At 47.2% G+C, this 27,512-nt stretch overlaps 2 protein-coding genes and 1 long non-coding RNA gene across 4 annotated transcripts in view; 1 reads left to right on the top strand and 2 right to left on the bottom strand.

Moving 5' to 3' along the window:
- Window positions 1–17,581, bottom strand: part of syne2b (spectrin repeat containing, nuclear envelope 2b) — an 84,467-nt gene extending 66,886 nt beyond the window's left edge. The window contains exons 1-33 of the mRNA XM_047337705.1: window positions 14,041–17,581; window positions 13,276–13,410; window positions 12,885–13,010; window positions 11,633–11,826; window positions 11,368–11,437; window positions 11,138–11,238; window positions 10,926–11,046; window positions 10,544–10,837; window positions 9,818–10,413; window positions 9,574–9,729; window positions 9,112–9,262; window positions 8,429–8,587; window positions 8,174–8,341; window positions 7,981–8,082; window positions 7,680–7,880; window positions 7,392–7,599; window positions 7,196–7,308; window positions 6,898–7,100; window positions 6,658–6,765; window positions 5,848–6,121; window positions 5,355–5,687; window positions 4,943–5,272; window positions 4,565–4,864; window positions 4,221–4,448; window positions 3,933–4,049; window positions 3,170–3,493; window positions 2,722–3,066; window positions 2,450–2,628; window positions 2,139–2,355; window positions 1,918–2,016; window positions 1,114–1,278; window positions 653–1,000; window positions 387–523 (exon numbers count right to left, since the gene is read on the bottom strand). Of these exons, the coding sequence (XP_047193661.1) occupies window positions 387–523; window positions 653–1,000; window positions 1,114–1,278; window positions 1,918–2,016; window positions 2,139–2,355; window positions 2,450–2,628; window positions 2,722–3,066; window positions 3,170–3,493; window positions 3,933–4,049; window positions 4,221–4,448; window positions 4,565–4,864; window positions 4,943–5,272; window positions 5,355–5,687; window positions 5,848–6,121; window positions 6,658–6,765; window positions 6,898–7,100; window positions 7,196–7,308; window positions 7,392–7,599; window positions 7,680–7,880; window positions 7,981–8,082; window positions 8,174–8,341; window positions 8,429–8,587; window positions 9,112–9,262; window positions 9,574–9,729; window positions 9,818–10,413; window positions 10,544–10,837; window positions 10,926–11,046; window positions 11,138–11,238; window positions 11,368–11,437; window positions 11,633–11,826; window positions 12,885–13,010; window positions 13,276–13,410; window positions 14,041–17,376 (9,938 nt within the window). The 5' untranslated portion in view covers window positions 17,377–17,581. The remainder of the gene's footprint in view (window positions 1–386; window positions 524–652; window positions 1,001–1,113; window positions 1,279–1,917; window positions 2,017–2,138; window positions 2,356–2,449; window positions 2,629–2,721; window positions 3,067–3,169; window positions 3,494–3,932; window positions 4,050–4,220; window positions 4,449–4,564; window positions 4,865–4,942; window positions 5,273–5,354; window positions 5,688–5,847; window positions 6,122–6,657; window positions 6,766–6,897; window positions 7,101–7,195; window positions 7,309–7,391; window positions 7,600–7,679; window positions 7,881–7,980; window positions 8,083–8,173; window positions 8,342–8,428; window positions 8,588–9,111; window positions 9,263–9,573; window positions 9,730–9,817; window positions 10,414–10,543; window positions 10,838–10,925; window positions 11,047–11,137; window positions 11,239–11,367; window positions 11,438–11,632; window positions 11,827–12,884; window positions 13,011–13,275; window positions 13,411–14,040) is intronic.
- Window positions 315–3,845, top strand: LOC124851023. 2 transcript variants are annotated; one of them, XR_007032201.1, is made up of 3 exons: window positions 315–549; window positions 711–893; window positions 3,413–3,845. It is a non-coding gene; the product is annotated as an uncharacterized LOC124851023 (long non-coding RNA). The 2 variants fall into 2 exon arrangements; XR_007032200.1 differs by lacking the exon at window positions 3,413–3,845 and adding an exon at window positions 1,904–2,271.
- A 149-nt stretch (window positions 17,582–17,730) lies between the features above and the next one.
- syne2a (spectrin repeat containing, nuclear envelope 2a) overlaps window positions 17,731–27,512 on the bottom strand; it is a 23,819-nt gene continuing 14,037 nt past the window's right edge. Inside the window, exons 8-23 of the mRNA XM_047337807.1 lie at window positions 27,138–27,340; window positions 26,124–26,323; window positions 24,563–24,663; window positions 23,625–23,714; window positions 21,939–22,052; window positions 21,549–21,686; window positions 21,198–21,362; window positions 20,645–20,757; window positions 20,387–20,555; window positions 20,155–20,251; window positions 19,854–20,059; window positions 19,157–19,321; window positions 18,550–18,690; window positions 18,344–18,445; window positions 18,013–18,192; window positions 17,731–17,898 (exon numbers count right to left, since the gene is read on the bottom strand). Of these exons, the coding sequence (XP_047193763.1) occupies window positions 17,731–17,898; window positions 18,013–18,192; window positions 18,344–18,445; window positions 18,550–18,690; window positions 19,157–19,321; window positions 19,854–20,059; window positions 20,155–20,251; window positions 20,387–20,555; window positions 20,645–20,757; window positions 21,198–21,362; window positions 21,549–21,686; window positions 21,939–22,052; window positions 23,625–23,714; window positions 24,563–24,663; window positions 26,124–26,323; window positions 27,138–27,340 (2,352 nt within the window). The remainder of the gene's footprint in view (window positions 17,899–18,012; window positions 18,193–18,343; window positions 18,446–18,549; window positions 18,691–19,156; window positions 19,322–19,853; window positions 20,060–20,154; window positions 20,252–20,386; window positions 20,556–20,644; window positions 20,758–21,197; window positions 21,363–21,548; window positions 21,687–21,938; window positions 22,053–23,624; window positions 23,715–24,562; window positions 24,664–26,123; window positions 26,324–27,137; window positions 27,341–27,512) is intronic.

The following is a 27,512-nucleotide window of genomic DNA, read 5'->3' as shown; positions in this document are numbered from 1 at the left end:
GATACGAATAAAAACAGACTAAAAATGACTTATTCAAGCATAAAAACAGTGAGCAAGAACTGACTGGCTCAACAAAAAGTGATTTTGTGAAGATGTGAGAAACCAGATAATGGCTACAATTTTATTGTTGGATGCCTAATTGATCAAGAGCAGAATTAGCCACTGTGGCATGTAAGAAGAATTGAAAACGAAATTGAAATAGATGGAACCCAGCTGAGAATTTTTCGGCTACAAAATATGTTTTTTCACCAATCTATATCTGGGGTGAAACAAAAATATATGAATCAAAAGAAAAGGTTGGTGCAAGAGTCAAAAGAGTGATGTAGTTTTGTTCCATATTCAAGACAGCTTTACTACAATAGCCAGTTGTGCAGCTTGATACCAACCTGTCGTGTTGCTGGCGTAAAGATTCCACCACGCTGATCGTGTCTGCTGGCAGCTCATTGGCGGCAGGCGTTGACCTCACTTCCTGGTGTAGGTCATGAACTTTCACACCCAAATCCTCCAGCGACTTCTCACAGTTCTGACACGAGGGGACAACAACATCATGTAAGTGACACAGGTTCATATTTTAGACGTGGACGGCCCCTGAAAGAGTTGCTTATTTTATTTTAAGACGAGTGAAAAGGAAATCTAAAGAACTGGTAATAACCTGCAGGCTGTTCCAGTGCTGTTGCAGCTGAGCGATGTTGTTCTGTGGTTCGCTGTAGGTCAGCGCCTGGTCCAGAGAGCGGAGCTCCCACTGCAGGGCGGCGGCTCTCTCCTTCAGCTCCCGGCCCCTGCGGGCTGACTGGCTCTCCAGCTCCTCCAGCCGGGCCTCGCAGGCCGCCAGACGCTCCCTCACCTCCTGCTCCGAGGCAGCACACAGGTCGTGCAGTTGCCTGACCTCCAGAGTGAGTGAATCCTGACCCCCAGGGGTGCACAGGCCCAGCAGCTGGTCTCTGGCGGCGTCCAGCTCCTTCATCTCCCTCTGCTCCCTGTCCACCGTCTGGAGCAGAGCCTGGCAGCGGGCAGGGAGGGAGATCCAGATGTTAAAGCTTAATATATTCAAATAGGGCAAAGATTTTTAGGGGCATTGCAAGAAAAGTGTTGGTCTGTGTTGTGTGATGAGACCTTCAGAGTGTTGACGGCTCCGTGCAGCCCCTGTCTGTCGGTCGGAGCAGCTCCCAGGCCTTTCACGTGCTCCCTCAGCCAGTCCTGAGCTGCTTCGTGCTGCTCCACCAGCTGGGTGCACTGCCTCTCCGTCAGGATGCCCTGCTCCGAGTCAGCCACCGCACCCTGAGGATGACAGCAGTGATATCATGTCATAACGAGTAACACGGGCTAGTTTTCGACAGGAGGAGTTTTGAGGGGAAGATTTTGGAGCCGGCCACAGCTGATGATCTTGTTTTGGGCGCATGAAGAAAATAAATAATATGTAGTGGTTGTTGTACTAAACAGAGAAGCGGAGATAAGACACATTTAACTTTTATCCAGAAACTAAAACTAAAGTATAAAAGACAATTGCGTTTGATTTGTGATTTCAAAAACTGAGATACTACAGAACGTATGGAAGAAATGTCATGTAATAGTAACTGCTGATTTACCACCAATTATATTTAGACATTGTCTAAGTGGAAATACTATTTTTTATTATTAAACAAATCTCTAAGGTCTTAAAAAAGGAATATTGTTTTTTTTTATTGGAATCACAGTTGGTGTACATAATGCAGCACTCACATTTCTGTTTGAAAAAAAAAAAATTATAGAAAGGAATAAAATTGACTAATAAATAAATAAGTAATTGAATACACGGAGGTAAAAAAAATTAAACAAAAAATAAATACATAAAAAAAATTAAAATATGACTACTTTTCTAATTAAAACTTGACGATAAAGACGTTAATATTATTTCCCACTACAGAGAACTGAACTCACCGTCAGCTCTTTCAGCAGAGCAGGGATGGATCCCTCCTTGGCCGCCCAGGCGGGGTCGACCAAGTCCTGGTCCTGTGTGATCTCAAACAGCTTCGCAGTCTGATGGACAGACAGAAGGGAAGAAGTTTGAAAGGACAGGTTCCATTTTATTTCCTTGGCTTTTAATCACATTTTTTCTATTGTTGCATATATACTGAACACTTCCTGTGAGCTCTTTTCACCTGAGTGTGGACGTCTGCGAGGACGGGGGCCAGGGCGGTGCTCTGCTCGAGCAGGCTCTGGGCCTGTTCCACCGCCTGCCGGCGCTCGCCCAGGCCCGGCCAAGGGAAGACGCGCGGCAGCTCGGACGTCTGCCTCCGGAGCTCCGTCAGTCGGGCCTCGGCCTGGCGCCGCTTGTATCGACAGGACACCAGCCGCTTCACGAGAGCCTTCAACTCTCTGACAGGGGCACAGCAGGGGATAGGAAACATTAGAAAAAACAGTATCACAGTAAAGTCAGATTTCAAATTGGATAAGAAGCAGCTTCCCGTACCTCTGGGTTTCCTCGGCGGCCTGAAGAACCGTCCTCCACTGCTCCTCAATGTCCGCGACCATCTGCTGAAGCTCCAGCTTCTTTTCTGCCTCCAGGTCTTTCTGCTCACAGAGACTCTGAGCTCGTCTCTTTAGCTCCGTCACCTGAGCCTCGCCGTTGGACTTGAAGCTCAAGATGACCTGAAGACAAAATCACACAGCTTCTCATTAAATATGTGTAGACAAAAACTAACTGAGACTAATTATAATACCATCTCGAAGCCTTGTTTTTACCTGTGCCGTGTTCAGCCTGTCCTCCAGCTGAGCCCGACTGCCCTGGGGGCCTTTCCCTTTGGAGTCGGCCTCCTCCCGCAGATTTCTAACCCAGCTTCTGGTGCTCTGCGCCTGGGCACACAAGGCCTCCGTCTCCCTGGAGAGCGAGTAGCGCACCTCAGCGTTCTGCAGCGTGTTCTCTGCGGTTCGCAGGAGCGCGCTCCATCGCTCCTCCGAGTCTTGAGCCGTCCGCCGGGCCTCTCGCCTCACGTCCTCCTCCAGCTCCTCCTGGTCGGACAGACTCTGGCTGCGTCTCCTCAGCTCCGTCAGCTTGGAGTCTCCCTCGGGCTTGGAGCTCAGGATCGTCTGAGGTAGGGAGGTTCAGAGTGTATCGCAACCAGGAGGAAATGTTTAAACAAACGAGACATAACATCATGGCTGTTGGTATGTATTTATTGCTGCTACTGACCTGAGCAGTGACTATGATCTGCTCCGGATCCCTCTGAGCGTCCAGGGAGACTAGGCTCCGCTGCTTGTCCTCCAGCCAGGTGCTGGTGTTTTCTCTCAGGGTCTCGTAGTCCCTCCGCTCGGCCTCCAGAGCCGACTGCTTCTCGGCCTTGTCCAGAGCCTGTTTGGCCTCCTGCAGAACCCTCGTCCACTGTTCCTCTGCGTCTCTGACTTGTTGTTCTACTTGTTTTTTGTGATCCTCCAGGTCGTGTTCGCACAATCTCTGCGCTCGTCTCCTGAGCTGCTGGAGTTTGGCGTCTCCTTCGGGCTTGGAGCTCATGATGTCCTGGATGACATAAAGAATGTTGAACATGATCTGCAAAAATCTGGGTTCCATGAAACAGACTTCTGGCCACAAGGGGGCAGAGGAAATCAGAAAAACAAGCCAATTTGTTCACAGCAGGACACTGACACTGTTAACAACTTCAACTTCATTTAGGTTTCTCCTAAAGTTGTGATTGTATTAAAAATTAAAGTCTAATATTCACATTTCTTAACTGGGGTCCACCAGCTGTTATATTCCTTATTCTTTCATATTTTTGCGATTCTTATATTTTTATATTTTGTATGACTAATACCTGCTGCTGTAACACATTGCCCAGTTTGGGATCAATAAAGTACACCTACCTAACTACCTATCTGTTTACCTATCTGTCTACCTGCCTATCTATCTTGAGAAAAATATCTGTCCCTTTAGCTGCCACATGCTCCAGGTAGTGTCTCACCTGTGCCGTGAGCAGCCTGTCCTCAGCTTTGGTTTGGCTGCTCAGTGAGCTCAGTCGCTGCTGGAGGTCTTGGAGCCAGTGGCCGGTCTCCTGCTGATGGGCATCAAACCCTCTCACCTGAAAAGAAAAGATAAATACACAGTGAGGTGGTTTAAAAAGCCTTTCGGGAGACTATTCAGAGATTATTTCATTAATTGATGTACGGCCTGTCAGCACAACCTTTTCTCTTTTTTGCACACAGTGAGTTTCATTAACAGTAATAACAGGTTGGCGTGACAACCCTCTCACCTCCAGCTCCCTCCTCTCCTTCTCATGGGCGATCTGAGCTTCCGCAGCAGCCGTGATCTGATTGGCTGCCTGCAGGAGCGTCCTCCACTGCTCCTCTGCGTCTCGGACCGTCTGCTGGACGTACGTTCTCCGGCCCTCGTCTGCGTCCTTGTGGTCGCACAGACTCTGACCTCCTCTCCTCAGATTGTTCAACTTACAGTCGCCTTCGGGTCTGGAGTCCAGGACGCTCTGCAATTATTTTTTAATATGAATTAACTGCAATAACTTATTCGTTCACAATTCAGACCTTTGATACAAACAATAACAGGAAGGAAGTCAACTCTGCTACAGTGGTTCAAACAGACCTGAGCTGTGCGATATCGTTCCTCAGGTGGTGTGTGATAACCCGTAGACTGCAGCTTCAGTTGTCGCTCTCTGATCCAGGACTGGGCGTCTTTATTCTGAGAGTCAAAGTTGTCCGACAGACCTCGGAGCGCCGCCTGTCCGGCCGCCTGGACGACCGTCCTCCACTGCTGCTCCGTGTCGTCGAGCAGCCGCCGAACCTCCGACCGCCCGCTCTCGTCCAGCCGCTCGCCCAGACTCTGGCCTCGTCTCTTCAGGTCCAGCACCTTGGATTCGCCTTCAGGTGAGGCGGCCAAAACAGCCTGGAGGTGACGAGTCATGAGCTGCGTTCAGGCGTTAACTTTCAGCGTTTTGCCTAACACGTATTTGTATAAACTCACCTGTGTGATCAGTGACCTCTCCTCATTCTGCCGTTGGCCACTGGGGTGCAACAGCTTCTGCCTCTGCTCCCTCATCCAGGACTGGACGCTGTCACTCTGGGTCTTGAAGACGTCGAAGTCTTTCTCGGCTGCAGCTTCAGTCTCCGCCTCGTTGAGAGCCTCCTCAGCAGCAGTCAGGACTTTCCTCCAGCGCTCCTCTTCCTGTTCGACTGTGTCCCGAACCTCTCGTCTCCGGCTCTCGTCCACGGCCTGGTAGTCACACAGTTTCTGACACTGTCGCTTCAGATCCTGGAGCTTTGACTCTCCCTCGGGTTCGGACTTCAGAGTAGCCTGAAAACAACAAATGATCTTTAAGTTAACTACAACCCACCACAACCCGGACCAAGTCATCCACACACAATCTAAAACTCACTTGTGCGATCTGCAGCTTCTCTTCAGCTCTCACTTGACCATTGGCAGACTGCAGGTTCACTTCCTGGTCTCTTATCCAGGACTGGACTTTCTCACTCTCGGTTCTGAAAGCGACCAGCTCCTTGTCTAACAGTGCGTTGTGTGTTTCCACCTTGTTGAGAGTCTCCTCGGCTGTCTGCAGCGCTGCCCGCCATCGCTCCTCCGTTTTTCCCATCGCCTGGAGGACTTCCTGTTTCCTGCTCTGGTCCAGGTGGTCCTGGTCGCACAGACTCTGGCTTCGTCCTCTCAGGTCGTTCATCCTGGAGTCTCCCTCGGGTTTGGAGCTCAGGATCGTCTGGTGACACAAGTAGAAAATGTTGAAAAAACTTTCAGGAAGAGGAAAATATTTCGGGAGCACAACAGAAAGTATTGTTTGATCCCGATTTAAATATTTTGGATGCAAATCAAATGTTCTACTCGTGCAACATGACCAGACTGAACCTCTCTTCACTGACCTGTGCTCTGCACTTCACCTCCTCAGTCTGGATGTCAAGGGAGCTGAGGGGTTGCACAAGGTCTCCGATCCAGGTTCTGATGCTCTGGGCCTGGGCAGTAAACCTGTCGCACTCCCCCTCCAGGTCACTCCGGGCCTTGGCCCATTTCTGCAGCCGGGCCTCCAGGTTTCTGTGGCGCTGAATCAGGTTATCGCTGTCCTTCAGGAGGCTCTCGGCTCGGACGCCTTGTCTGCGTACCGACGCCAACAGATCGCTGAGGGTCTCGACTCGACCGCTGTCACACGGAGAGAGACACAAAGTGAGAAACGCAAAACATGACATTGATTGATTCTGATTCTGTATCGCTCTGTGGATTCATAGTTCTTGGACTAAGACTCAGTTATTTGGACATTTATCCTGAATATGACACAAATACCCAGAAATAAGTAATCACTAGATGTGTCTCAAATTCTGAAATCCATCCATTGCAATGTTGAGCTGGTCATGACGTGTAATTTTGTCTTTTTCACAGATTTATAAACTGGAATATTGGAAAGAAAATATTTTCCCTGATTCAAATTATATTATTTTGAATAGTTTGTTACATTTTGAGCATTTACTTAAGAACAAACTAACTTTCAAATATGAATATTCATATTAAAAAAAAAACGTCAATAAAATGTTTAAACATCTTCGCTGTTGCTGTCAAGAAAGCGTTTGTGTGACGCACATGTTTGTCTCCTCGGGACAATACAGCAGTACTTTTTTCTAACGACATGTTGAAAGCGGGAATGTTTTTTCAGTTCTGGTCGTGTGGACGTTGAGTGTCACCTCTCGTCCTGAAGGTCTTGGAGGAGACGTTCGTCTTTGTCCGACACCGCAGACTGTTTCTCTTTGCTCTGCAGCCACTCGCGGAAGCTGTCGTGCTGCTTTAGAAGACTAGAGAACAACAACAACAACAACAACAAAAAGAAAACATATTTTCACACATTTTTCACCCATCAAATCCAGGCTGTGACATTTTGATTTAAATGTGCTGGTGCCACAGAGGGGAACCACGAAAGCATTTACCTGTTCAAGTCACTGAGGAGTGACTCCATTTGTTTCTGCCTGTTGTCGCAGTGGGCTCTGAATGTGCCCACCTCCTCCCGCTGCTCCCTCAGCCAGTCGGAGAACTCGCGGAGCTGCTGGGGAGGAATCTGCGGGCCGCCTCGCTCCAGCCGAGCGTTCATCTGCTCCAGACGTCTCTCCGCGTCGTTGGACTTCAAGAAAGCCTGCCGCACACGAGAGAAAGCGTGAGGAACCCGTCCATCTTGAGATGTTTTGTACACCATACAGGGGTCATACATGTCTCATCCATCCGACTTACAGTGAGTCTTTGCAGAGACGTTTCCACGTCTGCTTTGCTCTCAGGGTTCTCAAAGCACTCGTTGACGGACAGCTGCGAGTCCTGGAACCATTCCTCAAACGACTGCCTTTCATCTGCGCAAACATAATTCATGATAACTATAACTATCACCACCTCTCTCCATGACAAGTCACGGTTTAAAAGGGGAAACACAGACCTTTGACCACTTTGAGCAGCCCCTTGTCCCTCTCCTCCCTCTTCAGGTGGATCAGGTCTGTGGTGTGGGACATGGCGTCTCTCAGCCGGCTGCAGGCTGCAGACAGAGGCTCCAACACCTGCGGACTGGCCACACTGGAGACCAGGCCCACCTCCTTCAGCACAGCCTCGGCCTTCTGCTCCTGAGTCCCCAGATCCTTCATCAGATCCTGGAGGGGGAGAGAATAAAAATATCATGAAACCTTTTCCATTTCCCAGTACGATGTACAGTATTTCTGATCCTGTGTACCTGTAACTGAGCTTCGCTCTTCGGTCCCAGGGCATCGACCTCACTCAGAGAACACTGGATGTTCTCCACAGCCAACTGGGACTCGTGTATCTTGTCGCCGAGGTGTTTCTTCACGGCCATCAGCTCCTCGAAGACGTCCGTGCAGTCGGTGAACAGCTCCTTCACCTGCTCCATCCTCTTCCTCAGCTGGGTTTCCAACACCTGGAAGTTGCAGGCGAGGAGAGGAGCAGGGTTGATGGTTGAAGTTCTCAGCCACAGCGACGCATATTAAAACTCAAGATATATTAATGTTTCGACTGACCTGTAGCTCCAGAGGAGCCTCCTGACTCTGCAGCATGTCCTGGATCTCCGCAGACTTCTTGTGGAAATGCTCGATGTTCTCCTCATTAGCGTGGATCTCATCCTACAAAGGCGTAGAGTGTAAAATAGTTGAATGTGTCCTTTAAAATAAAAAAACAGCCTTCTAACTGTTTCACTACCAGGGAAACTCGTACCCTCATGGTGAGAACGTCTTGCTCATTGTAGAAGGGATGACTCTCCGCAAACAGGGAAAGTTTGGCTCCGGCCCAGTTTTCCACCTCTCCACCGAGCATCAGCTGCTTCTCCCACAGCTCCAGTCCCACCTTCAGGTTGTCCATGTACGCATCTGTTTTCTCCGTCACCTGAAGAAATAGAAAAAAAGCCAACAATATTCAGTCAAGTTCAGCCGAAAGCAGATACAGGAAGAAGCATAATGCGAAGATGCTCACGTCCAGCCAGTTGTCCATCATCTGGTCGGCCTCTGCTTCGAAGGGAGACTCGCTGCAGTCGGGGAACGTCTTCAGTTGTGACTGCAGCTGTTTGCAGACACCTCTCATCTCCTCCATGGGTTCCTTCAGACCTCCCAGCTCTTCCTTAGTATCACCCACCTGGATAAACGTTCACATGTTGACATGAAGTACCGCTGAACACACAAAGAGAGAGAACAACGACAGATTCACCGCACCGAAGCCGGACGATTTTAGAAATGCTGTTGTCGAATTACAACTCTCTACTGTCCCGAGTAAATCGTCTGCGATGTGAAGCAGATGCTCACGATTCACGAACGTCAGCCTCAACTCGACCGCTCACACTGTACGTGTGAAATCCCCGTCGTTCACTGCGGAGAGCTCTGAGGCAGGGAAGTTTGTTTGAAGAAGAAGAATGCTGACAGAAAAGGTTTGTCACTTTGCGCAGTCAAGAATAATTAAGTCGGCGAGCTTGAGGAATCGACTCGAGGCTCTGCTTCAACTGCGACAGAGGCTGAAGTCGGACGACCAACAAATTCCCGGACATTTCCCGGAACGCCGACGTCCGGTCGGGAGCAATTAATCGCTGCTCGCTCCTGCTCAACGACGCAACGGGATTTAATCGTACAGGGTCCGCCCATCTGGACTGTGCATGTTGACCTCACCTTGGTTATACTTCTCTGCAGGTTGTCCTTGCCCATGTAGGAAGCCTGATCACCGACCGTCTGCTCTGCTCTCTGCACGGTGCTGCTCAAGTGACCGCGGCAGCTCTGGAACTTCTTCAGGTTCTCCAGCAGGACGCTGAACTGCTTCTTCCTGCGAGAGGAAAAGAAAATAACCAGGAATTTTTAAAAGCGAAGTCTCACCTTGTGTCGGCCACACATAAACTGGTTTTGGCCAAGAGTAGCTGTGAGCAGCTGCCTTGTAAGAAAAGCTGTATCATAATTTTTATGAAAAACGCATCTATTCAAAGATACAATGATCTGCTATTAAGATAGTTAGCTAGCTAACATATTATCCGTTTTTCCAGATGCAGTAAATGTAGCTATGTTTCAGCAAAGTTACTCCTACAGGCTTCATTTATCGGGAATCACTTGAGCCGAACATGTTTCTCTCGTCAAACCGACCTGTCAGAAAACCCTCTGTGAGTCTCCTTCCACTGCGTCTCCAGCTCCTGCTGGAGGTTTTCTCCTTCTCCCTGTTTCTCCTGAAGCTCCCGCAGGTTCTTGAGCTCGGCATGCCGAGCCTGCAGCTGACTCTCCAAGTCTGACAGGGCACGAAGCCTGGAGAAGAAAAACGTCACAATGAATTATTACATGTAACAGATAGCTCGATTATTGTTGCATTAGCATGAGGTCACAGGAAACTCACCTGTGCTGCACAGCAGGTATGTTGGGCTCCTTCAGGCCTTGTGATTCAATCGTGTCCTGCAGCTTCCTCAGCTCGGCCAGCAGCGCCCTCTTCCTCAGGCCCAGGGATCTAGTCTGGGTCTCCTTCACCAGACCCTGCTGCTGGCTCGCCAACCCGCCGTCCGCCTCTTCCAGACGCCTCAGCAGGGCCGTCACCATGTCCAGACAGGAGGCCGGGACGCCGTCCCTGGTGACCGTCAGTCGGGCACCCTGCAGGAGCTGATCCAGCTGCGGCGCCTTCTCCTTCAGACTGTCGACACTCTGGCGGATCAGAGCCAGCTTGGAGCGGCCGTCCTGCAGTACCGCGGTGTCGCTGCAGGGGGCGCCCTGGACTCCGGAGATGTCCTGGTCCACGGTGCGCAGCGACATGAGGAACCGATCGAGGGCGCGGGCGGCCGCCTCGCTCTTGCGGACCTGCTGTCGGAGCTGATCCAGGCTGGTCCTGTGGGTCTCGACCTCGCGGGAGAGAGGGAAGCAGTCTCTGGGGTCCAGGTTGCCGGACTCAGGGTCCAGACGGGACAGCTGGTCCAGCTCGCTCTGGATGTTGTCATCTAGTTCCTACGGCAAAGAGACACAACGTATAGTGTGAGACTGGTTTTCAAAGTCAATGTGCACATTTTTCTGCCAAAGCTGCTTCAGGATTAAACACAGATGATCACAGACCATCACGGATGTCGGACAGAAGAACCTTAATATCTTTGAGGATGTTGGTGTTGGCCAGTGTGAAGGCGGTGATGTGTTTGGGCTGCCTCAGGTAGCGGTCCAGGCGGTCGGTGAAGTCCACCATGTGGTTCTCGGTTGAGTCAATCTGCCGCAGGGCAGCGCCCAGCGAGCTGCCTCTCCGCTGAAGGCTAAACTGTTGGCCACGCCACTGCTCCTGCAGCTCTGCCTTCTCCTGCTCCAGACCGGCATTTCCACCACTCAGCTGGGAGCACAGGTTTCCAAACTCGGACCACAGAGACTCTGTCTCCTGTCTCAAGAACTGAGGGGGGAAAAAACAAGGTTATTAGCAGATTGTGGGGGACTTGGTTTTCTTAGAATATTAGAATCTTTCTAATATTCTGTTGTACCTGTATTTCCTGCAGCCGTGTGTGGAGGCCTTTGAGAGAGACAGAGTCTGAGGGAATATCCTTTATGCTCTGCTGGTTTTTAGCCAGCTGGGCCTGCAGCGTCCTCTTATAACTCTCATATCTGGAGATATGTAAAAAATAAAAAACAAGTTTTAACACTGAACATCCATCAGTTTTGGATCACTACCATCTGCGTTCTTCAGTCAGTCCACCTCTCTAACGCCTCCTTTCGGGTGACGTCCTCCTCTACTGACGTCTGCTTTTCAACCTCCCTCTTCTCCATGCTGACTGTTCTCACTGTCACTTGAGAAACCTGATAAACAAAATGAAGATTGTTTTATCTGTTGTTTTCAGACTGGCTGCAAAAAAATGGTGATAAGCCTCCAGGTGGGGGGCTGGCTCTCTAATTTGGTACGTGGTTTTCAAAGGGAGTGAGTCATACCTCAGCTGACACTTGAGGTTTGTCCTGCTCCTTTTGTGTGGTCACATCTTCACTGAAGGCAACAGGAATCCTGTGAGAATGGGATGACGACAGTAATTTCAATTTGCTCCTAAAACGTTTTATCTTAATTGCAACACCAGACAAAAATCTGTCCCCTCTGAGTAAATCTCTTTCATAGAAACATTCCATTAAGAAGAAAACAAGAAAAGCTGGCATCACCACCTGATGTTTGGAAGAAGAATGTATTTTCGCTCCAGCGTCTCACCTGGAATCAGGGAGTGGTGCGTCTTGGTCTCCGCTGAACTGGTGCTGGATGGCCGCCAGCCTCTTCTCACACTCCCTGAGCTGCGTCTGGGCGAGGCGGTGAGCGTCCTCCGGGCTCAGGGTGTCACACAGCTCCTTCAGGGCCTCCAGGTGCTGCCCGGCCTGGGCAAAGCTGCCGTCCACTGCGAAGCAAGCCTGGGAAAAAGTGGACAGTGAACAGTGAGCATTGACAGCCAGAGGTTTAGTAATAATAAAAACTCTGGTCTAGTTTAATGCAAAAAACTGCTTTGTTGTTGTTTTTGATGGGTTTTTTTTCAATTCACAACATAATTTCTACAAATTTTGGACTAAAATGAATTTTTTAAATATCTTTGTTTTTGATCATGACAGTTTAAAGGAGACATATTCTGATCATATTCAGGTTGATACTTTTAATTTAAGTTATTACTTGAAAAGGTTCACATGCTCTGATGTTCATTAAACACATCAGTTTCCTGCAGCTCCTCTTTCCCACCCTCCATCTGAAACACTTGGTTTTAGCTCCTGTCTCTTTAAGGCCCCTCCCTCCCGATGAAGCCCAGTCTGCTCTGATTGGCCAGCTGGCTCCACTCTGTTGTGATTGGTGTAGGAGGTTCCTTTGCACTCCTTACCCGGTTTTGTTTGGGGGCATGTCAGACCAGCTAGAATACACTTCCGTAATATGGTGATGTCATAATGTTACGGAAGTATCCGTCTGACTACTGACAAAGTGTTTGAGGAGCATCAGGAGCAAAGTTTTCTGTCGGGAGAGGAGCTTCCTTTACCACCGACTTAAAACTGAAAAAGCAGAATATGTCTCCTTTAACATATTTCATAAAGTTTAAAGCACAATCCCACCCCCAGGTGGCAGCAGCTGCACCAAAAATAAAAGAATGCTGTTTTTACTAATAAATGTTTTGTCTCACTGTTCACACTGTGTAATTCAAAATCATGTTAGGTTGTTTTTTTTTGTTAATCTGTGTTTGTGCGTTTCTCGTTTCTTGCCAAAAAAACGATTCTAGATAAAGTTGTAAAACACACACCAACAAAAACAGCACTCTCTTAAAGAGCAACCAGAGCGCAGTTACCAAGTCTCATTGCCGGTCTCCTCGGAGGCAAGAAAAGAAAGGAGGAGAAAAAAAAAGGTTAGGTAAGTAGAGCAGATAAGCCATGAGAATTCCCCTCCGCTGAAGCACACCTTCCCAGAGCTAAGGTCTAGTAATTCATTCAGCTACCTGAACTCGGTTTTCTAATCGGGAGCTTAAGTGCATCTCACACTGAAGGGCAGCAGAGTTAAAGTCTTTCCTTGTTACTTCAAATCGTAACTGTTGCAAAAAGCCAGAGATCTCAGCTCTCACGGCCTGGGAGATAAAATACAAATACACATTCAAAAACAAAAAACAAAACAAATATGACATGTTAGAACACACGTTAGACATTTATGTCCACAAACAAAGTGATATAAGACAGAAAAAAATTAGTACATACATGGTTTAAAGACATGCATGAACAATTATCTGACATTTGTACCTCAAAGAAAACAGTTGAAGCATCATTAAAACGAACAAATGTGAACAGATTCAAATCTCACACATGACTGCGACCGTGAGTGGCTTTGTGTCCTACCTCCCACTGCGTTCTGACAGACTGGGTGAAGAACTCCATGTCTCGGAGTTGTGATGGGGTACAAAAGGCCTCCATGCCCTTCGCTGCCCTCAGAAACTCCTCCAGCAGCTCGGGGTCCAGGGTCTTTAGAGTCTCCTGAGGGGAAAGGCAGATTCAAATATTTTTGGTAAAATAAATCCACTTTAGAAGTTACTAAAGCATCATGTCCTCATCTATCTAAGACAAACCAACAATTTGCCAAAAGCATGAAAAGATTAACTTCCTGTGGGACCAAAGGATTTCTTCCGAGCTAACGCTGGATGCTTAACACCACACAATTTCCTGTCTTTTGATCGAGAGTCGTTGTGAGTTCATAGTACCCGACTGACTTGTGACAAGTGGTCACACGCAACACGATCCTTCAACAGGAGAAACCTCCGACTACGCTATAGTCCTGCTTTCTGATTGGCTGTAGTTGCCGCCGATTTGTCTAGATATTTATTTAACCTGCTAAAAATCGAATTGGAGGTGGCAAAACTCAAATCGCTTCTTTAAAAAGATCATAACGTAGCGAATGGAGACTGCTAATTGAACGCAAATTTGGCTCCGATCTGGGGCTTTCGTGGGCAAGTTCCAAAAGTTGTCGGCGAGTGGAAAATCAAGCTAATAAAATCGTCTGCTGTGAATTAGGCATAAAACAACAACCTTCCTGAACTGGGTACACTGTTTAAAAACGGTATATCAAATGTCGTGTATCAAAACAAAAATTTGCCACAAATGGTTTACCTCTTTCACTGATACTTGCTCCGGGCATATGCACTTGTCTTTGAACACGTTGATGGCTTCCAGGATGTGCTCCTGCAGGCAGTGCTTGGCCTCCTCAAATCCGTTCCGGGCCAAAGCCTGGGCCTTGGCGTAAGCCTCGGTATAGGCCTGCGGAGGCGCCTGAGCCAGGGCCGGAGGTGCGATGCAGAGGTCTGGTGACTCCGCCTGGGACTCGGCCAGCACGTTGACCTGAGAGAGGACAATGGTTTGGGGCTGTGGAGGAAGTGGCTGGATGTGATGTCTGGTCTGTTGGGATGACTGAGCCACGAAATATGCGCTTGTTTGGGTCTTGGGTACTGGTGGTGACTGTGCCTGAAGTTTGGGCTGTGGTGGTGGCGGCTGATCCTGAAGTTTGGGTTGTGGCAAAGATTGGGACTGGAGTTGGGTTGGTGACTGAAGCTTTGGTGACTGAGCCTCGGGTTGTGGTGGCAACTGGGGCTCAGGTACAGGTTGTGGCAGTGATCCAGTCTTAGGTTGGGTTGGTGAATGAACCTTAGTTTGAGTTGGTAATTGAGCCTCCGTTTGTGGGGCTGTTTGGGCTTGTGACTTGGATTGAGCGGGTGATCCAGCCTTGGGCTTGGTTGGGGACTGAGCCATTGGTTGCGGTGGCAACTGGGGCTCACGTACGGGTTGAGGCAGTGATCCAGTCTTAGGTTGGGTTGGTAATTGAGCCACTGCTTGCGGTGCTGTTTGGGCCTGTGACTTGGATTGCGTAGGTGATCCAGCCTTGGGCTTAGTTGGAGACTGAGCGGTGGGTTGCGGTGGCAACTGGGGCTCAGGTACGGGTTGTGGCATTGAAACAATCCTAGTTTGAGTTTGTGATTGAACCTCTGGTTGTGGGGCCGATTGGGCAAGAGGTTTCGGCTGTGAAGGTATTTCAGCCTTTGGTTGAGCTGGAAATTTCGGTTGTGGTTGAGATTGTGTCTGACGTTTGGGTTGTGGAGGGGGCTCCTGGAACTGCTGAGTCTGAGCATGGGGCTTTGCTTGAACCGAAGTCTGGATGTCTGTTTGAATCTGGGGCTGTGAAGGGAACTGTGAATGGGTTGCATGTGGCACTTGTGATTGGAGAGTTATTTGAGTTTGTATCTGAGGCTGATGGTGATGCAGCGTTTCAGGCTGATGCAGGACCTGTGGATATTGCTGAGAGTGAGGCTGTGGATGAGGCTGGGGTTGACGTTGCTGCGGTAGCTGCTGTTGCACTTGGCCTTGTTGTATCTGGGTATGAACAACACTATACGCTCTCATCTGAGACTGTTGTTGCATGTGACTCTCAGGCATCATTTGGGGTTGTGGTTGTGGCTGTATTTGAGAATGAGGGTTTGATGGCCCCATGTGAGGAAACCCAGGGGCTCTTTTCTGAGGTACCTGCTGGGACCCAGCTGGTGCCCACTGTGGTAGAACCTGAACTGTTGTATAGGCCTGAGACTGGGAAGCTATGTCTAATTGCTGATGGTACGGTTGAGGAAATGGATGTCTCTGTTGGGGAAAGCCTTGATTTTGTGGTTCTTGTTTGGGTGCCCACTGCTGTGATGTGGACTGCACCTGGGTGTAACCCTGTGGATAAAGCTGAGGCTGTGTCTGTTGAGCCATCTGTGAATGCTTGACAGACATTGGGGATGAGGCCCTGACTTGAGTCCAGATTTGGCCTGGGAGCTGGACTGGTGGTTGAGCATGTGTAGAGTACTCAGTCATCTGCTGAGAATGACCCTGAGGCTGGACGACAAGTTGAGCTTGGGTTTGTTGTTGAGTCAAAGGTTCAGTCTGACTTGGCCAGGTCACTGTTTGAACATGAGTTTGAGCATGGGCTTGGGTTTGAGGATAAATTTGAGCCTGGGCCATATACTGTGCATGCGTTTGAGGATTGGCCATGGACTGGGGAAGAGGTTGAGCCTGGGCTTTCGGCTGAGCATGGACTGGAGGTTTACCGATTGCTTGAGCATGAGTTTGAGGCTGGGCCTGAGGTGGCTTTGGGGAGGGGGGCCTGACAGGGGCCCATGACTGTGGATGACTACGAACTTGAATGTGGAAAGGCACAGGAGGCTGAATTTGGCCCTGTAGTGGAGCCTGCATAGGGGAAGCAGGTCTGACTTGAGCCCATGTTTGCACTTGAACTATAGCTGGACCATGGGCTAGACCCTGGAGCTGACCCTGTGGCTGAGGCTCAGCTGGGATACAGGTTTGGGACTGAGCCTGACCCTGAGACTGGAGCTGTGGTTGTGTCTGTGGCTGGATCAATAACTGTGTCGTCACGTGGCCTTGGGGTGATGGAAGTGCCTGTGACTGAACTGTGGTTTGTGACACGGCCTTCTGTGGTTTCTGGGTATCTGTCGTAACTTGGGACACACTTGTCGACTGTACTACTGCCTGAGAGGCAGACTGAACAACCATCGTTTGGGGTTGTGCCTTAGTTTGAAGGTGAGGTTGAGCCATAGTTAGAGTCTGGGATTTAGCCTTGGCATCTAAATCTGGGTGCGTCTGTTTTACCATAGACTGTAGTTGTTCTAGTTGTTCCTGTTGCTGCAGAAATTGTTCCTGTCGCTTGTGCTGTTTTTCCAGTTGCAGTAGTTGTTGCTGCTGATGCAGCTCTCCTTGTCGCTGTCGTTGATATTGTAGTTCTTCTTGCTGAAACAGATTTAGAGGTTGCCATATTTGTTTTTGTGGCTCTTTTTGCTGTTGCTGCGGCTGCTTAGACGCCTTGGCCTCAGGCTGAGGCTTGGGACCTCCTGTATGCTGATGAACGACCTGAACTGATGCCATTTCTCTTTCAGACTTTGGCTGTGTCTGTGTACCTTGAACAAGGTCCTGAGCAGAATCCTGCCCTGGAGTTGGAAGCTCTCTGGTGACTGGTTTCTGAAGCCAGGGCCGGTTCTTCGTGGCCCGAGCCTTTCTGCTTTGGAGCTCATCGGCATTTGATGGGGGTTTCTTTCCAGGTGGCTGTTGAGTCTGCTCATCGGGCTGTGGCATGTGTTTGACTTGTGTTTCGACCTGCTGCTGAACTTGATATTGATGTATTTCTATCTGCTGCACCACCTGTTGTTGTTCCTGTTTCTGCTGCTGTTGTTGTGGTTGTGTTGCCCTCAGCGCCTGCTCTTCCACTTCTTGTGGTTGCTGTTGCTTGAGTTCTTGTTGTTGAAGTTCTTTACCCTTTTGTCTTTTGTGCTGTTCCTGCTGCTGCGACACCTTTCCCGTTTCCTGAGGCTTCAGTTGCGTCGGCCCTGCAGTCTCTGACCAGGCCTGAGTCCGGCCCTCCGGTGGTGACGTTGTTCTGGTTACAGCTTGTGCGTAGGTGTACGGCATCGGAGGAGAAGTCGTCTTTACCTCTCTGTATTCCTGCACCACTATCTTTGGAATAAAGGTTTCATGACACTGACTAGAGACCAACTTTGTTTCAGACTGCTGACTTGTTGTTTGCAACTGTCTGAGATGTTGAGGCTTTTCTTTTGCCTGGATAAAGACTTTCGATGGAGGAGGTCCCTCTGGGGGGCTCCTGTCTCTCCTGGCTCCCAGGCTGCTCAGCATTCCAACAGCCTCCTGGAATTGAAAGCAAACATTAGAAAATGTTACATAGTAATATTATAATATTAATATTCTTTGCCATAGTTATCTTTCTACGCAAAACTCAGAGACCCCTTGCAGTGAATTTCCAAAAAGTCAACTTGCCTGTGACTGAGTAACAGCCGCTCGCACTCTGTCTTGCATAGCTGAGGCGTGGAGGTACCGGACGGGAGAGCTCTTCTGATTTGTCATCACCATCACCTGCAGGTCCTGTTCCTCTGTGACCACCTGACCCTCCAGCTGAAGACCACGGGAAATCAGGACCTGAGGGGAATAAATGACGCCGAATAACCAATCGGTGTTTCCTAAGATATACACCAGGGTATCTCATAAAACCATATAACAACTTTTCTTCTCTGTGGATCTTGCCTCTCTTACCCTGGCTCGCGGGTCCTGGCCCCGCGGATGCTGTTGCCGCTCTGCGGCCCTCAGCAGCTGGTAGAGCTCCCTGGCCTCCGTCTCCCAGTGCAGGAGTTCAGCCAGGCGACTGTCCAGACCGGACACGCTGTGCTGCAGCTCCATACACATCTGTTCTGCGTCGAGCAGGGTCTGCATCACCTGATGACGTTAAAGAATCAGATAGAAATGAACAGATATACTTACAGCACACACATATTTTCTCAAACTGTTGTTGCCAAGTTATATTTTGTTACAAAATGTGACAAACAGCTGAACAAAACAGTGTAAAATAGAAAGAAATCATTCATACGTTAGGTAGAGCAAGCTTCAGTTTCTGTAACTGATCTGCTGGACATTCTGGGGACGGCGCCAGAGTATCTACATCCACATCTTTCAGCTTCCTCATTATGATCTGAAGGGAAGAGGAAAAAAAGTCAATCCCAGAGATGCATATCATCATCATTCCTTATAAATAACAGTGTATAAAATGAACAATGATTGGCGAATATCTCCTACCTGGATTCTCTTTCTGTAGGTACGCAAAGGACCTGCCATCGTCTCAAGAGGCTCTTTGAGAATCAGAGTAGCTTCTCGGATCAGCCCCTGTGGGTCCTGGGTTCTGGTCTGTACGTCAGCACCGGGCTCAGTCACGTTGTCCTGAAAATCAGACGTATTTGATCTGTTAGTCATGAATGCTGGTATTTTAATGACACTTGTTTTCTCCGTTCTAAAACCATAGTGGATATGATACAATAGTCTCCACTGTATAATTAACCCTGTTTAATAACGCACTGTTGAAAAAGCATAAAGCCTCTACACAAAAAAGTAAAGGTGGAGTAGCACTTTCAAACTCAAGGTCACTCCCTAAACTCACGGCCTGAGAATAAACACAATGGGACAATTACACCTTCAATTCCAAAGCCGTGAGACGTTGAGTTGTTCTTGTCACTCGTCACTTGACAGGAAAAAAGAAACTAGGCCGACACTGACACAGGCGAAAAGTGTGATACGGCACATGCTTCATCAAATACATCCTCTAGGGATGATTGTGTGTTCTGATCAAACAGCTTTGGATTTGATTATCATTTCTCACCAACCAGGTATTCCTGGTCGTGTAACTTACGAAGGTGTTTTTCTTGACGAACTCAGCCCAGTGCATGTTGAGCCGGCGCAGCTCCTCCGCAAGACTCCTGCTGCTCTGAGCGTCCGTGGACTCGATCAGGAAGTTGCCGACCTCGTTCAGGTGGGCCTGTCGGGAACCCCACTCCGCCACAGAGTCAGACGTCACCTGAAAAAAAAAACACAGATACGTCAAATCTTAATCAACAGAGAGGATAAATATCAAAGTGTGTATAAATTAATTTATTTTCTTAATTCAAGTTCCATATATTTGGTTGCATTTGTGTTTTCTTTTTCATAGTTATTTATGATCAAGTTTATGGCTAAACAAAAATATCAAGCCTCAAATACATTTATTTTGTCATAAAGGTTTGATAACGACATCTTAGGAATCATTGACAGATATATATATATATATATTTTTTTTTTATATATCTATCTATAATCGTGGGCTATTTAAATATTTTATGTGTTATACTTCAGTAGACATTTTCAAATGTGTCTTCAAAAGCAGAACTGCACTGGAGGAAGGAATCATCTAATTGGTTGAGTTGTAGTAGGTGAAGTAACATAACTACTATTACTACTACTAGTGCTAGTGTGGCATATAGCTCTGAAGCTAAGAGAAAACTAAAAATGAGAATTAGCATCAAACATATTTGAACTGTTCATCTTTCTTTCTCTCAGTGTCTCTTTGGTACCGCTGGTCTGTGGCCCGTTGGGCCGCTCAGTGCGGCCGAGCCCTGCTCCAGCCAGGCCTGCAGGGAGCTGAGGCCGTCGCTGTACGAGTCCCAGGCGGACAGGACGCGTCCCATGGTGCCCTTGGCCGCAGTCACCTCCTCCAACACCACGGCGGTGTCCTCCTCCAGCTGCTTCACCTGCTGACTGACGTGCTGATAATCGGCAGCTGCAGGAGCAAACGATAGAAATAAATCCACGTGAGCTGAACGAAAAAGGAAAAGGTTTCAATCACAGTCCAAGTCGGAGTCGAGGGAAACTTACCCAGGGCAGACTTGCTTGAATATTTCTCAGAAATCTGCTTCAGCTTATGAAGAGCTGCTTCTAACACAGAGGTCAGCTCCTGGGTGTTCACCAGCTCCTGTGTAGGAATAAAGATTTATGTATTTTAACACGTTTAGATTGATAAACTAACAGATGAGCTTCGTTCCCACTCCCAACTGTTAAAAAGATGCCAAATGCCAAATCTGAAGATGCCAAAATCTGAACCACTCACATGCCATTCTTGCAGCAACACCCTGACGGCCTCCGGAGAAATGTACGGCCTCTTCCAGACGCGGAGTTTGGTCCTGATCTGCCCCAACAGATCCAGGACTGTGTGCCGGTGCTCGCGGTACTCCAGCTTGATCCCGTGGTACTTGGCCGTCACTCTCACGCCGGTGAACCTGGTGAGAAAAAACAACCACACACGCAAAGTTTAAACTTGTGCATTTAGGCTTTCATACTCGTATTTGTACATATGACTAAACCTCACCTCCTCTTTAGCTCCTCCATCTTGTCAGCTGGAACCACCATGTTTCCGTACTCATCCAGGTTTTGGAAGGACTGGAAGGTCTTGACCTGCTGCGGCATCTCCTCCAGGCAAACCTGCAGACGACATTGATCATGTTCACCAAAGTCCATGTCAACTTAAAGAGAAGAGTGTGTGTGTGTGTGTGTGTGTGTGTTTGTGTGTGTGTGTGTCAGAGTTTCTCTGAACAGTAACAGGGCGGCTGTGACTGAGGAGTAGGGCTGCAACTAACTATTATTGTCATTATCGATTAATCTGCCGATTATTTTCTTGATCAATCGATGAGTTGTTTGGTCCATAAAATAGTGAAAAATGTTGATTGTGTTTCCCAAAAACCTCAAGATGATGTTTTGTTTTGTCCACTCTCAAAAGATATTTAGTTTACTGTCATAGAGGAGCAAAGAAACCAGAATTCACAATTTAAGAAGCTGGAATCAGAGTATTTTGACCCCCCCATTAAAATTCATTTTGTAGTTGATTACTAATTGCAGCAGTCAGTAGATATTTAAATATTCACTTTGAGCAGCTCCTGTTTCTCCTTGGCCTCGTCGGCAGCGCGGCCGTGGTCCTGGGGGTCGCCCTCCTCCTCGGCCAGAGCCCCCTCTGCCCTCAACAGCCAGCGGGCCACCGCATCCAGGGGTGGAGGAAGACTCCTGTCCAGCTCCACTTTGTACTCACGAAGCTGAAAGGAAAAAGAAAAATGAAAGACGGAGGGTATATTTCATCACAATAAAGTGTCTTTGAATTAAACTGCCGACAGAAACATTTATAGTAAATATAATAAGAGAATTGCATGAATATTAGACTGACTAAACTGCACAAGCGTCAGTTTTTCAAGGTTTGGACCAGGGATACGAGCAGAACCGACCTTTTCGGTGAGGGTGTCCCACGCCTCCCGGAGAGCCCGCTGCTCGTCGCTCAGCTTCGGGCTTCGTCTCATCGCCGTCAGCAGCGGCATGATGGGCCGGCGCTGCTCGTTGAAGGACACCAGGAACGTCTGGAACACCTGAAGGAAGGGGAACGTCTTTAGTTTTTAGTGCCACTGCAGGTCAACAAAAACAGAACAATTTGATGATATTGAGCAAATTTACGACTTTACTACTTTTTTCTTAAAATATTTAGACTTTATTCTCGAAAAATAACGCCTTTATTCTAATAATATTATGACTTTTTTCTTGCAATACTATGAATCTTTTTTCTTGTAATAGTATGACATCTGTCATTATGCATCTTGATGAGGAACGAGCCGGGCGCGTACGTGGTATCTCTCGGAGTAGCTCTCGCCCTCGGTGGAGTCCCATCCCTCCAGGAGCTCGTCGTAAGCCTGAGCCAGCCAGCACGTCACTTCCTGTGCCTTACGGTCGGGTGTTGCCTGACGACAAGGGAAAAATAAATCAAAAACAGCTGTTGACTTAAAAGATATTCAAACAACCGGGCTTGGCTAATTGTCAGTACCCGATGTTCCACGCATGTGTATCAGGGTTAGTCATGAGCAGTGACATTTAAATCATCATCATCCATGACAACTAAATACTCAAACACGTCTGTGCCAAGAAATCCGACAGCAGCAGCACTTTGTTTGTTTACAACTCAAACCAGAGGGAGGGACTGTGAAGAGGTGTCGGCCCCAAGGTTACAAGACAAAACAATGGCTGCTGCTGGTGCCAAAACACTACGACCTGGAGCTTCTTGTAAGAAAATCAAATTTAAGAAACAAGAGTTAAAGGGGCAGTCAGCAATTTTGGAGAAAGCTCGTCTCCATCTTTGCTGTTGTTGATGATTTTTCGACCTCAAAAAATGAGGAAATATTTGCTGATTTTTTACAAAAAAGTGTATTGGATTAAAATCCCCCAAAATATTTCCACATACTCCACATCATCTTTTTTTTTTTAAATGTCTTAAATGTAGTTAAAGCAAGTCTGAACCAAGCCCTCACAAAAAGGTTGCTCTGGCAGCAAAGTTGTTTTTCCCCTTTCACGTGCAACAGCAACTTCCACCCGCTCTGCTCTCCAGGGGGCGTTTGAGGCCACGGCTACTGCAGGCACATAATGAATATTCAGTGTGTAGGAACTCTAGTGGTAAAGAAAGAAAGAGTTTGATGCTTCTGTGACTGTGTTGTCCACTGTACAAACTATCTTGCACAATCACTGCAGAATAAGTGGGTGAGTAGATTTAAAAAAAAAAAAAACACGTGTCCCCAGCAGCTACGAGTGAAGGCGCCGACGTCTTGTCAGAGGCCTCAGTCGACAGCTGCGACCGCTGATCCGTCATGAGATCCTCTGCGACACTGTGAGGAGCGGCGGCTGCATGCGCTGCACTCGCCCCACGAAAGCGCGATTCAGGAGACACACCCTCGCTGCGGTTTTGGATTTCTTCCCAGACAACAAGGCAAACTAGTTCCAACTCTGCGTGAACAGTCCTGCTCTCCGAAACCACCATGTGATTTGAAAGAAAATCTTGAGCTCTGAGCGACTGAGCCACCGCAGATAAGAGGACTTCTCCTGGCGCTTCTTCAAGGTCTTTTAATCGTCAGAAATAAAATGAAAATAAAAATCTGGAGTTGTTTGTGGTGTGATTTACACCGTGCACTGAATGTACATGTTTGGATCATAACGTGAGAAGATTCAGACAAACATGTCAAGAAGTCATGTGAAATGGTTTGTTGAAATTTTGAATTTGCTCTAACTCTTTCTGAATTATTTACAAATGTAAAGTAGTGTTGACTTGTTTTTTATTTGTATAAAATATTAATTCCTCGTCTTGTCGTTGTGAGTTTCGTATCGTCAGGTTTGTCCAGTAAACATCCAGATTTCTCCAACAAAAGCACAAAAAGGCTACGTAATATTCCCTATTTCATGCAGATATCAATCATTTCATCTGAGGAAGATAAGAACATAAGTGGAGTGAAAAGTAAAAGGTGAAAGGTGGGGGGACGAAGCGCTACCTGTCGCAGGGGTGAAGCAGAGATAGCCGGAGTGTAGTGAAGAGGCAGGTTGATGGGAGAGGGACTTTTCGGAGGAGTCAGATATTGAGTCTGGGAGAGAAAAAGAAAAAGGGGGAAAAGGAGGAAGAGAAAGAAAGAGAAGAGAGATTGGATGAAAGGAAATGATTCCAAAAAAAAAAAAAAAGTTACTGTGGATTAGATAAGTGGTAAGTGGCAGAGAGAACAGAAGGGACGGGAACCAGCAGTGGCAAAAAAACTGACTCGGCCAATATTAGCTATGGTCACGATAATCATATTCATCACAACGCGGATACAGAGAAAATACAGTTTTTACCAAATGTGCTGTGCAAACTGTGACATTCAGCACACACGAGTCCGTGAAGAAACAAAGATTTGTTTTGTTCTGGGGGAAAAAACAAACCCTGCCTGTAATTTATAGTGTTTGATAACCACATGTAAAACAACACACATATTCATCCATTCATATTCATACCAAAATATTGACTTTTGAAAAAAACTCATCTGTCAGAATTGGAGCTTTGAAAAGAAAGCATTGATTTACCGAGAGGTTTCGAGCTTTCATCGTTAAATTATAAAGGTTTAAATAGATTTTTCTACTTTCTATAAAATAGGAGCTGATACCAACTTCACAGTGAAAGAAACGTTTTAATTGGTGATACACCAACTTTTAAATGGAACTAAATGCATATTAAAAACTTTGACCTTGACGTGTCAGAGCTCACTGAGCGGGAGCAGATCAGCTGCTTCCTACTTGTTGACACTGCAGCGCCGTGATTCAACAGCTGGAAAAACATCTTGAGCAGAATTTTGAACCCGTTTGTCAGAACTCGGAGCTACACTCAGATTAAAACTTAAAAATGAAAAGTGTAAAACTTTGCTCTTTGTTTGTGCAGGATATGAAACAGTGACACACACACCTGCATGTCTTCCTCGGGCAGCGGCAGGTCTCTGGAGTACTGCAGGAACTGGGCCACGTAGGTCATGATGGACTTCTCGTCCGGGTCTCGAACGTCCACATCTGCATCCACATCACAAGCGTCCATGATCAGCCTCACACTTACTGTAACATGCTCGCTGACGAAAACACACAGGTGCGTCGAGCTTCCCGCGGCTCGGACTGCTGCTGGAATCCGAGGAATGGAACGGAGGTGGCGTCGCTCGTTCTCGCTCTCTCTGTTGTCGCTGAACTTCAGTGATTAAAGCCCGCTCGCGAATTAACAAGCGGAGCAGAAGTGGAACAAGTGAGGGTTTTATAAAGGAGAGCGGAGCGAGCAGGCAGCGAGGGAGTCAGCAGACTGTCAGACCGTCATCTCCACCCGCCCCCGGGCCGGCTGGGCACGGCCCGCTTACAGCAACAAAAGATTCACATGGCAGCGCGTCAACGACGCACCGATTTACTGCTGCAAAAGTATGTCACCTTCGGGGAAAAAATCGTGATCCGTTTTCATGCGAGTCTGCGCTCGCCAAGGTTGTTAGAAATGTTTCTGAGAGGACATAAACTTTATTAATAATTCCCCGTGCAGGAGGAAAAAAAGTGAACAATGACTATTTTTCATCAGTGATTTAACAAATAATCACTGATGATAATCTGTTATGAAATGTAGTGCAAATTTCCAACAAATGTTTCCACATCATGTTTGTTGGAATTGTTTTCGAAGAAAACGGTCTCTACAGTTTGGTTCACACCACTGTTAGATTTTTGGGTTGTTGTTTTTTTTTAATCAAAACATTCCCACACTGCTGACTTGAATTTGCCCGACGGGTCTGTACGGTGTCTGATATTACAGTGTCAGTACTTTCAGGGTTATTATACTTTTACATTGTATTATACTATTATTATACATTAAAAAAATTCTATATGCAGCTTTCATTTGAAAATAGAATAATAATTTTGCGACCTTCATGGGCAATACTGTTAACTGTGAAATAAAAATTTGGTTTTGTTATGTATGTAAAGGGAGTCATTGTTCCGTCGTCCTGTATTAATACCTGACTGTATATAGAAACGGACGCAGTCACGAAAATGAGGCCAAGTGTCTGAAGTGTCTGTACTGACCAGCAGAGGGCGACTGTATGAGAACATGACTCTACTTCTCACTTGATTCATAACGTCAGTAAAACATTTTCCTGAGGAGTTTATGGTTCAATCTCTAGTTTGTGTTCTTAAAAACAGCATGATGTTCATTTTGTACATTGTAGCGTGGACTCAGTGCGATTGACAGCTGGTCGATCTAATTGGTGCATGGTAGCAGCAAGTGTAGGTGGACGAGTCAGGCCACACCCCCTGCTCCTATGTCCAGTTACAAAAGAAAAAAAACCCAAAGTGGTGTGAAGGATATTCACTGTAAAGACGGATGTTATCTTGTCTCTGATTAAATATTCTTCAGACCACATATCAGTTCAGAATCAGTCAAATCCAACTCACACACAATATGGAAGTCAATTATTTTAGTGTATGTGTTTCTTTCTGTTCCTCACCGTCGGGTTCCAGCAGCCGGGGGATCCTCAGCTCCCTCTCTGCGATGCGGAACGCCTCCTCCAGGTTCTGCCTGTTGCTCCTGGTTCTGGCCCGGGACAGGTCCACCAGGTCGGGCCGCAGAGCGTACAGGATCGCCAGGAACACCACGCCGCTCCTCCAGCTCGCCTTGAAGTCCTTCACGTTTATCGAGCAGCCGGCTCTGAGGGAAACAAGTCATCATTATTGTTATTATCGGGATGCAAGTCTGAGTCTTTGTTGTCTGGCTGTGAATTAAGACTAAAAATAGGAATAAAAAACAATTACTTATTGGTTTTAACACATTTAACTGAAGAAAAGAAAAGGGGAAAAACCCAACTCAGACCTAATTTAAACCAAGTCCAAGACATTAAGGACAAAATTATAGTATTTATTATTATTTTTAATGAAACAGAACAGTTCAAATAAATTGTTAAATCGGTTTCGTTTATCTCTCACAATTTCTGTTGGGGGGCAAAATGAAAGGTAAGTGTTATACGTAGTGAAATAAATATGATTTACGTAGGGAAACAATATGACGGTGTATTAGGGCCATTGTATAAGAAAAGTTACAGGGGGGGTTTATATTCAAAGAAAAAAAATGAATGTCTGAGATTAAAGTGGTAAATTTACGAGAGAGAAAAATTTGAAAATAATGATTTGATTTTCAAGGCTTTTTTTCTAAACATTTTTCTCGTAAGTTTGCGACTTTAATGTCAGAATTGTTGTGTGTTTTTTCTTGGAATATTACCCTCCTCCCGCGGTTCTGTGATACTATTATTTTTCATACAATGGCCCTAATACGCCGCGACAAAACAAACGTCGTGCTCGTCTTGCTGAACTTTATTCCACTGAGGTTTTACTGTTAGTAAAGGAGGAGGGAGATTGTTTGGCTCCTGAAGGGAGGAAAACCAGAGAACCACTGATGTTACATTTAATAAACCACACACAACATTTTGAAATGCATCTTTTCCCCTTCGGCCGAACGCCCTCTCCACCTGTGACACTGCTCCCGGACCCACAGCAGCAGGGCCTTCTTGGCGGACACCCTGAAGCGGGCGTGCAGCGGCGACGCTCTTGGCTGGACGGGGCTGCTGCTGGCCGAGCGGCTCGACAGGGTGGAGCGCGAGTCCAGACTGGTGAGAGACTCCATGGACGACTGACGCGAGTCAAACGAGAGGCTGCTGGCCAACTCCTCGATCTGAGACAGAGACACGACAGTTCGGGCAGTTTTACACGGAGTGAGAGGTAAAAAACCAAAGGCGAAATGTGTCAAACAGGACAAACGCTCAATAGGAAAAGTGTTGGACATTCACGGATCCCCAAAAATATATATTTTTTAAATGTTGAGATTTAAAGAATTTTTTTTTAAA

The sequence above is a fragment of the Scophthalmus maximus genome, chromosome 15, assembly GCF_022379125.1.
Source record: "Scophthalmus maximus strain ysfricsl-2021 chromosome 15, ASM2237912v1, whole genome shotgun sequence".
Taxonomy (NCBI): domain Eukaryota; kingdom Metazoa; phylum Chordata; class Actinopteri; order Pleuronectiformes; family Scophthalmidae; genus Scophthalmus; species Scophthalmus maximus.
The sequence above is the reverse complement of the archived record's forward strand: the minus strand, read 5'-3'. Positions and strand labels throughout refer to the sequence as shown.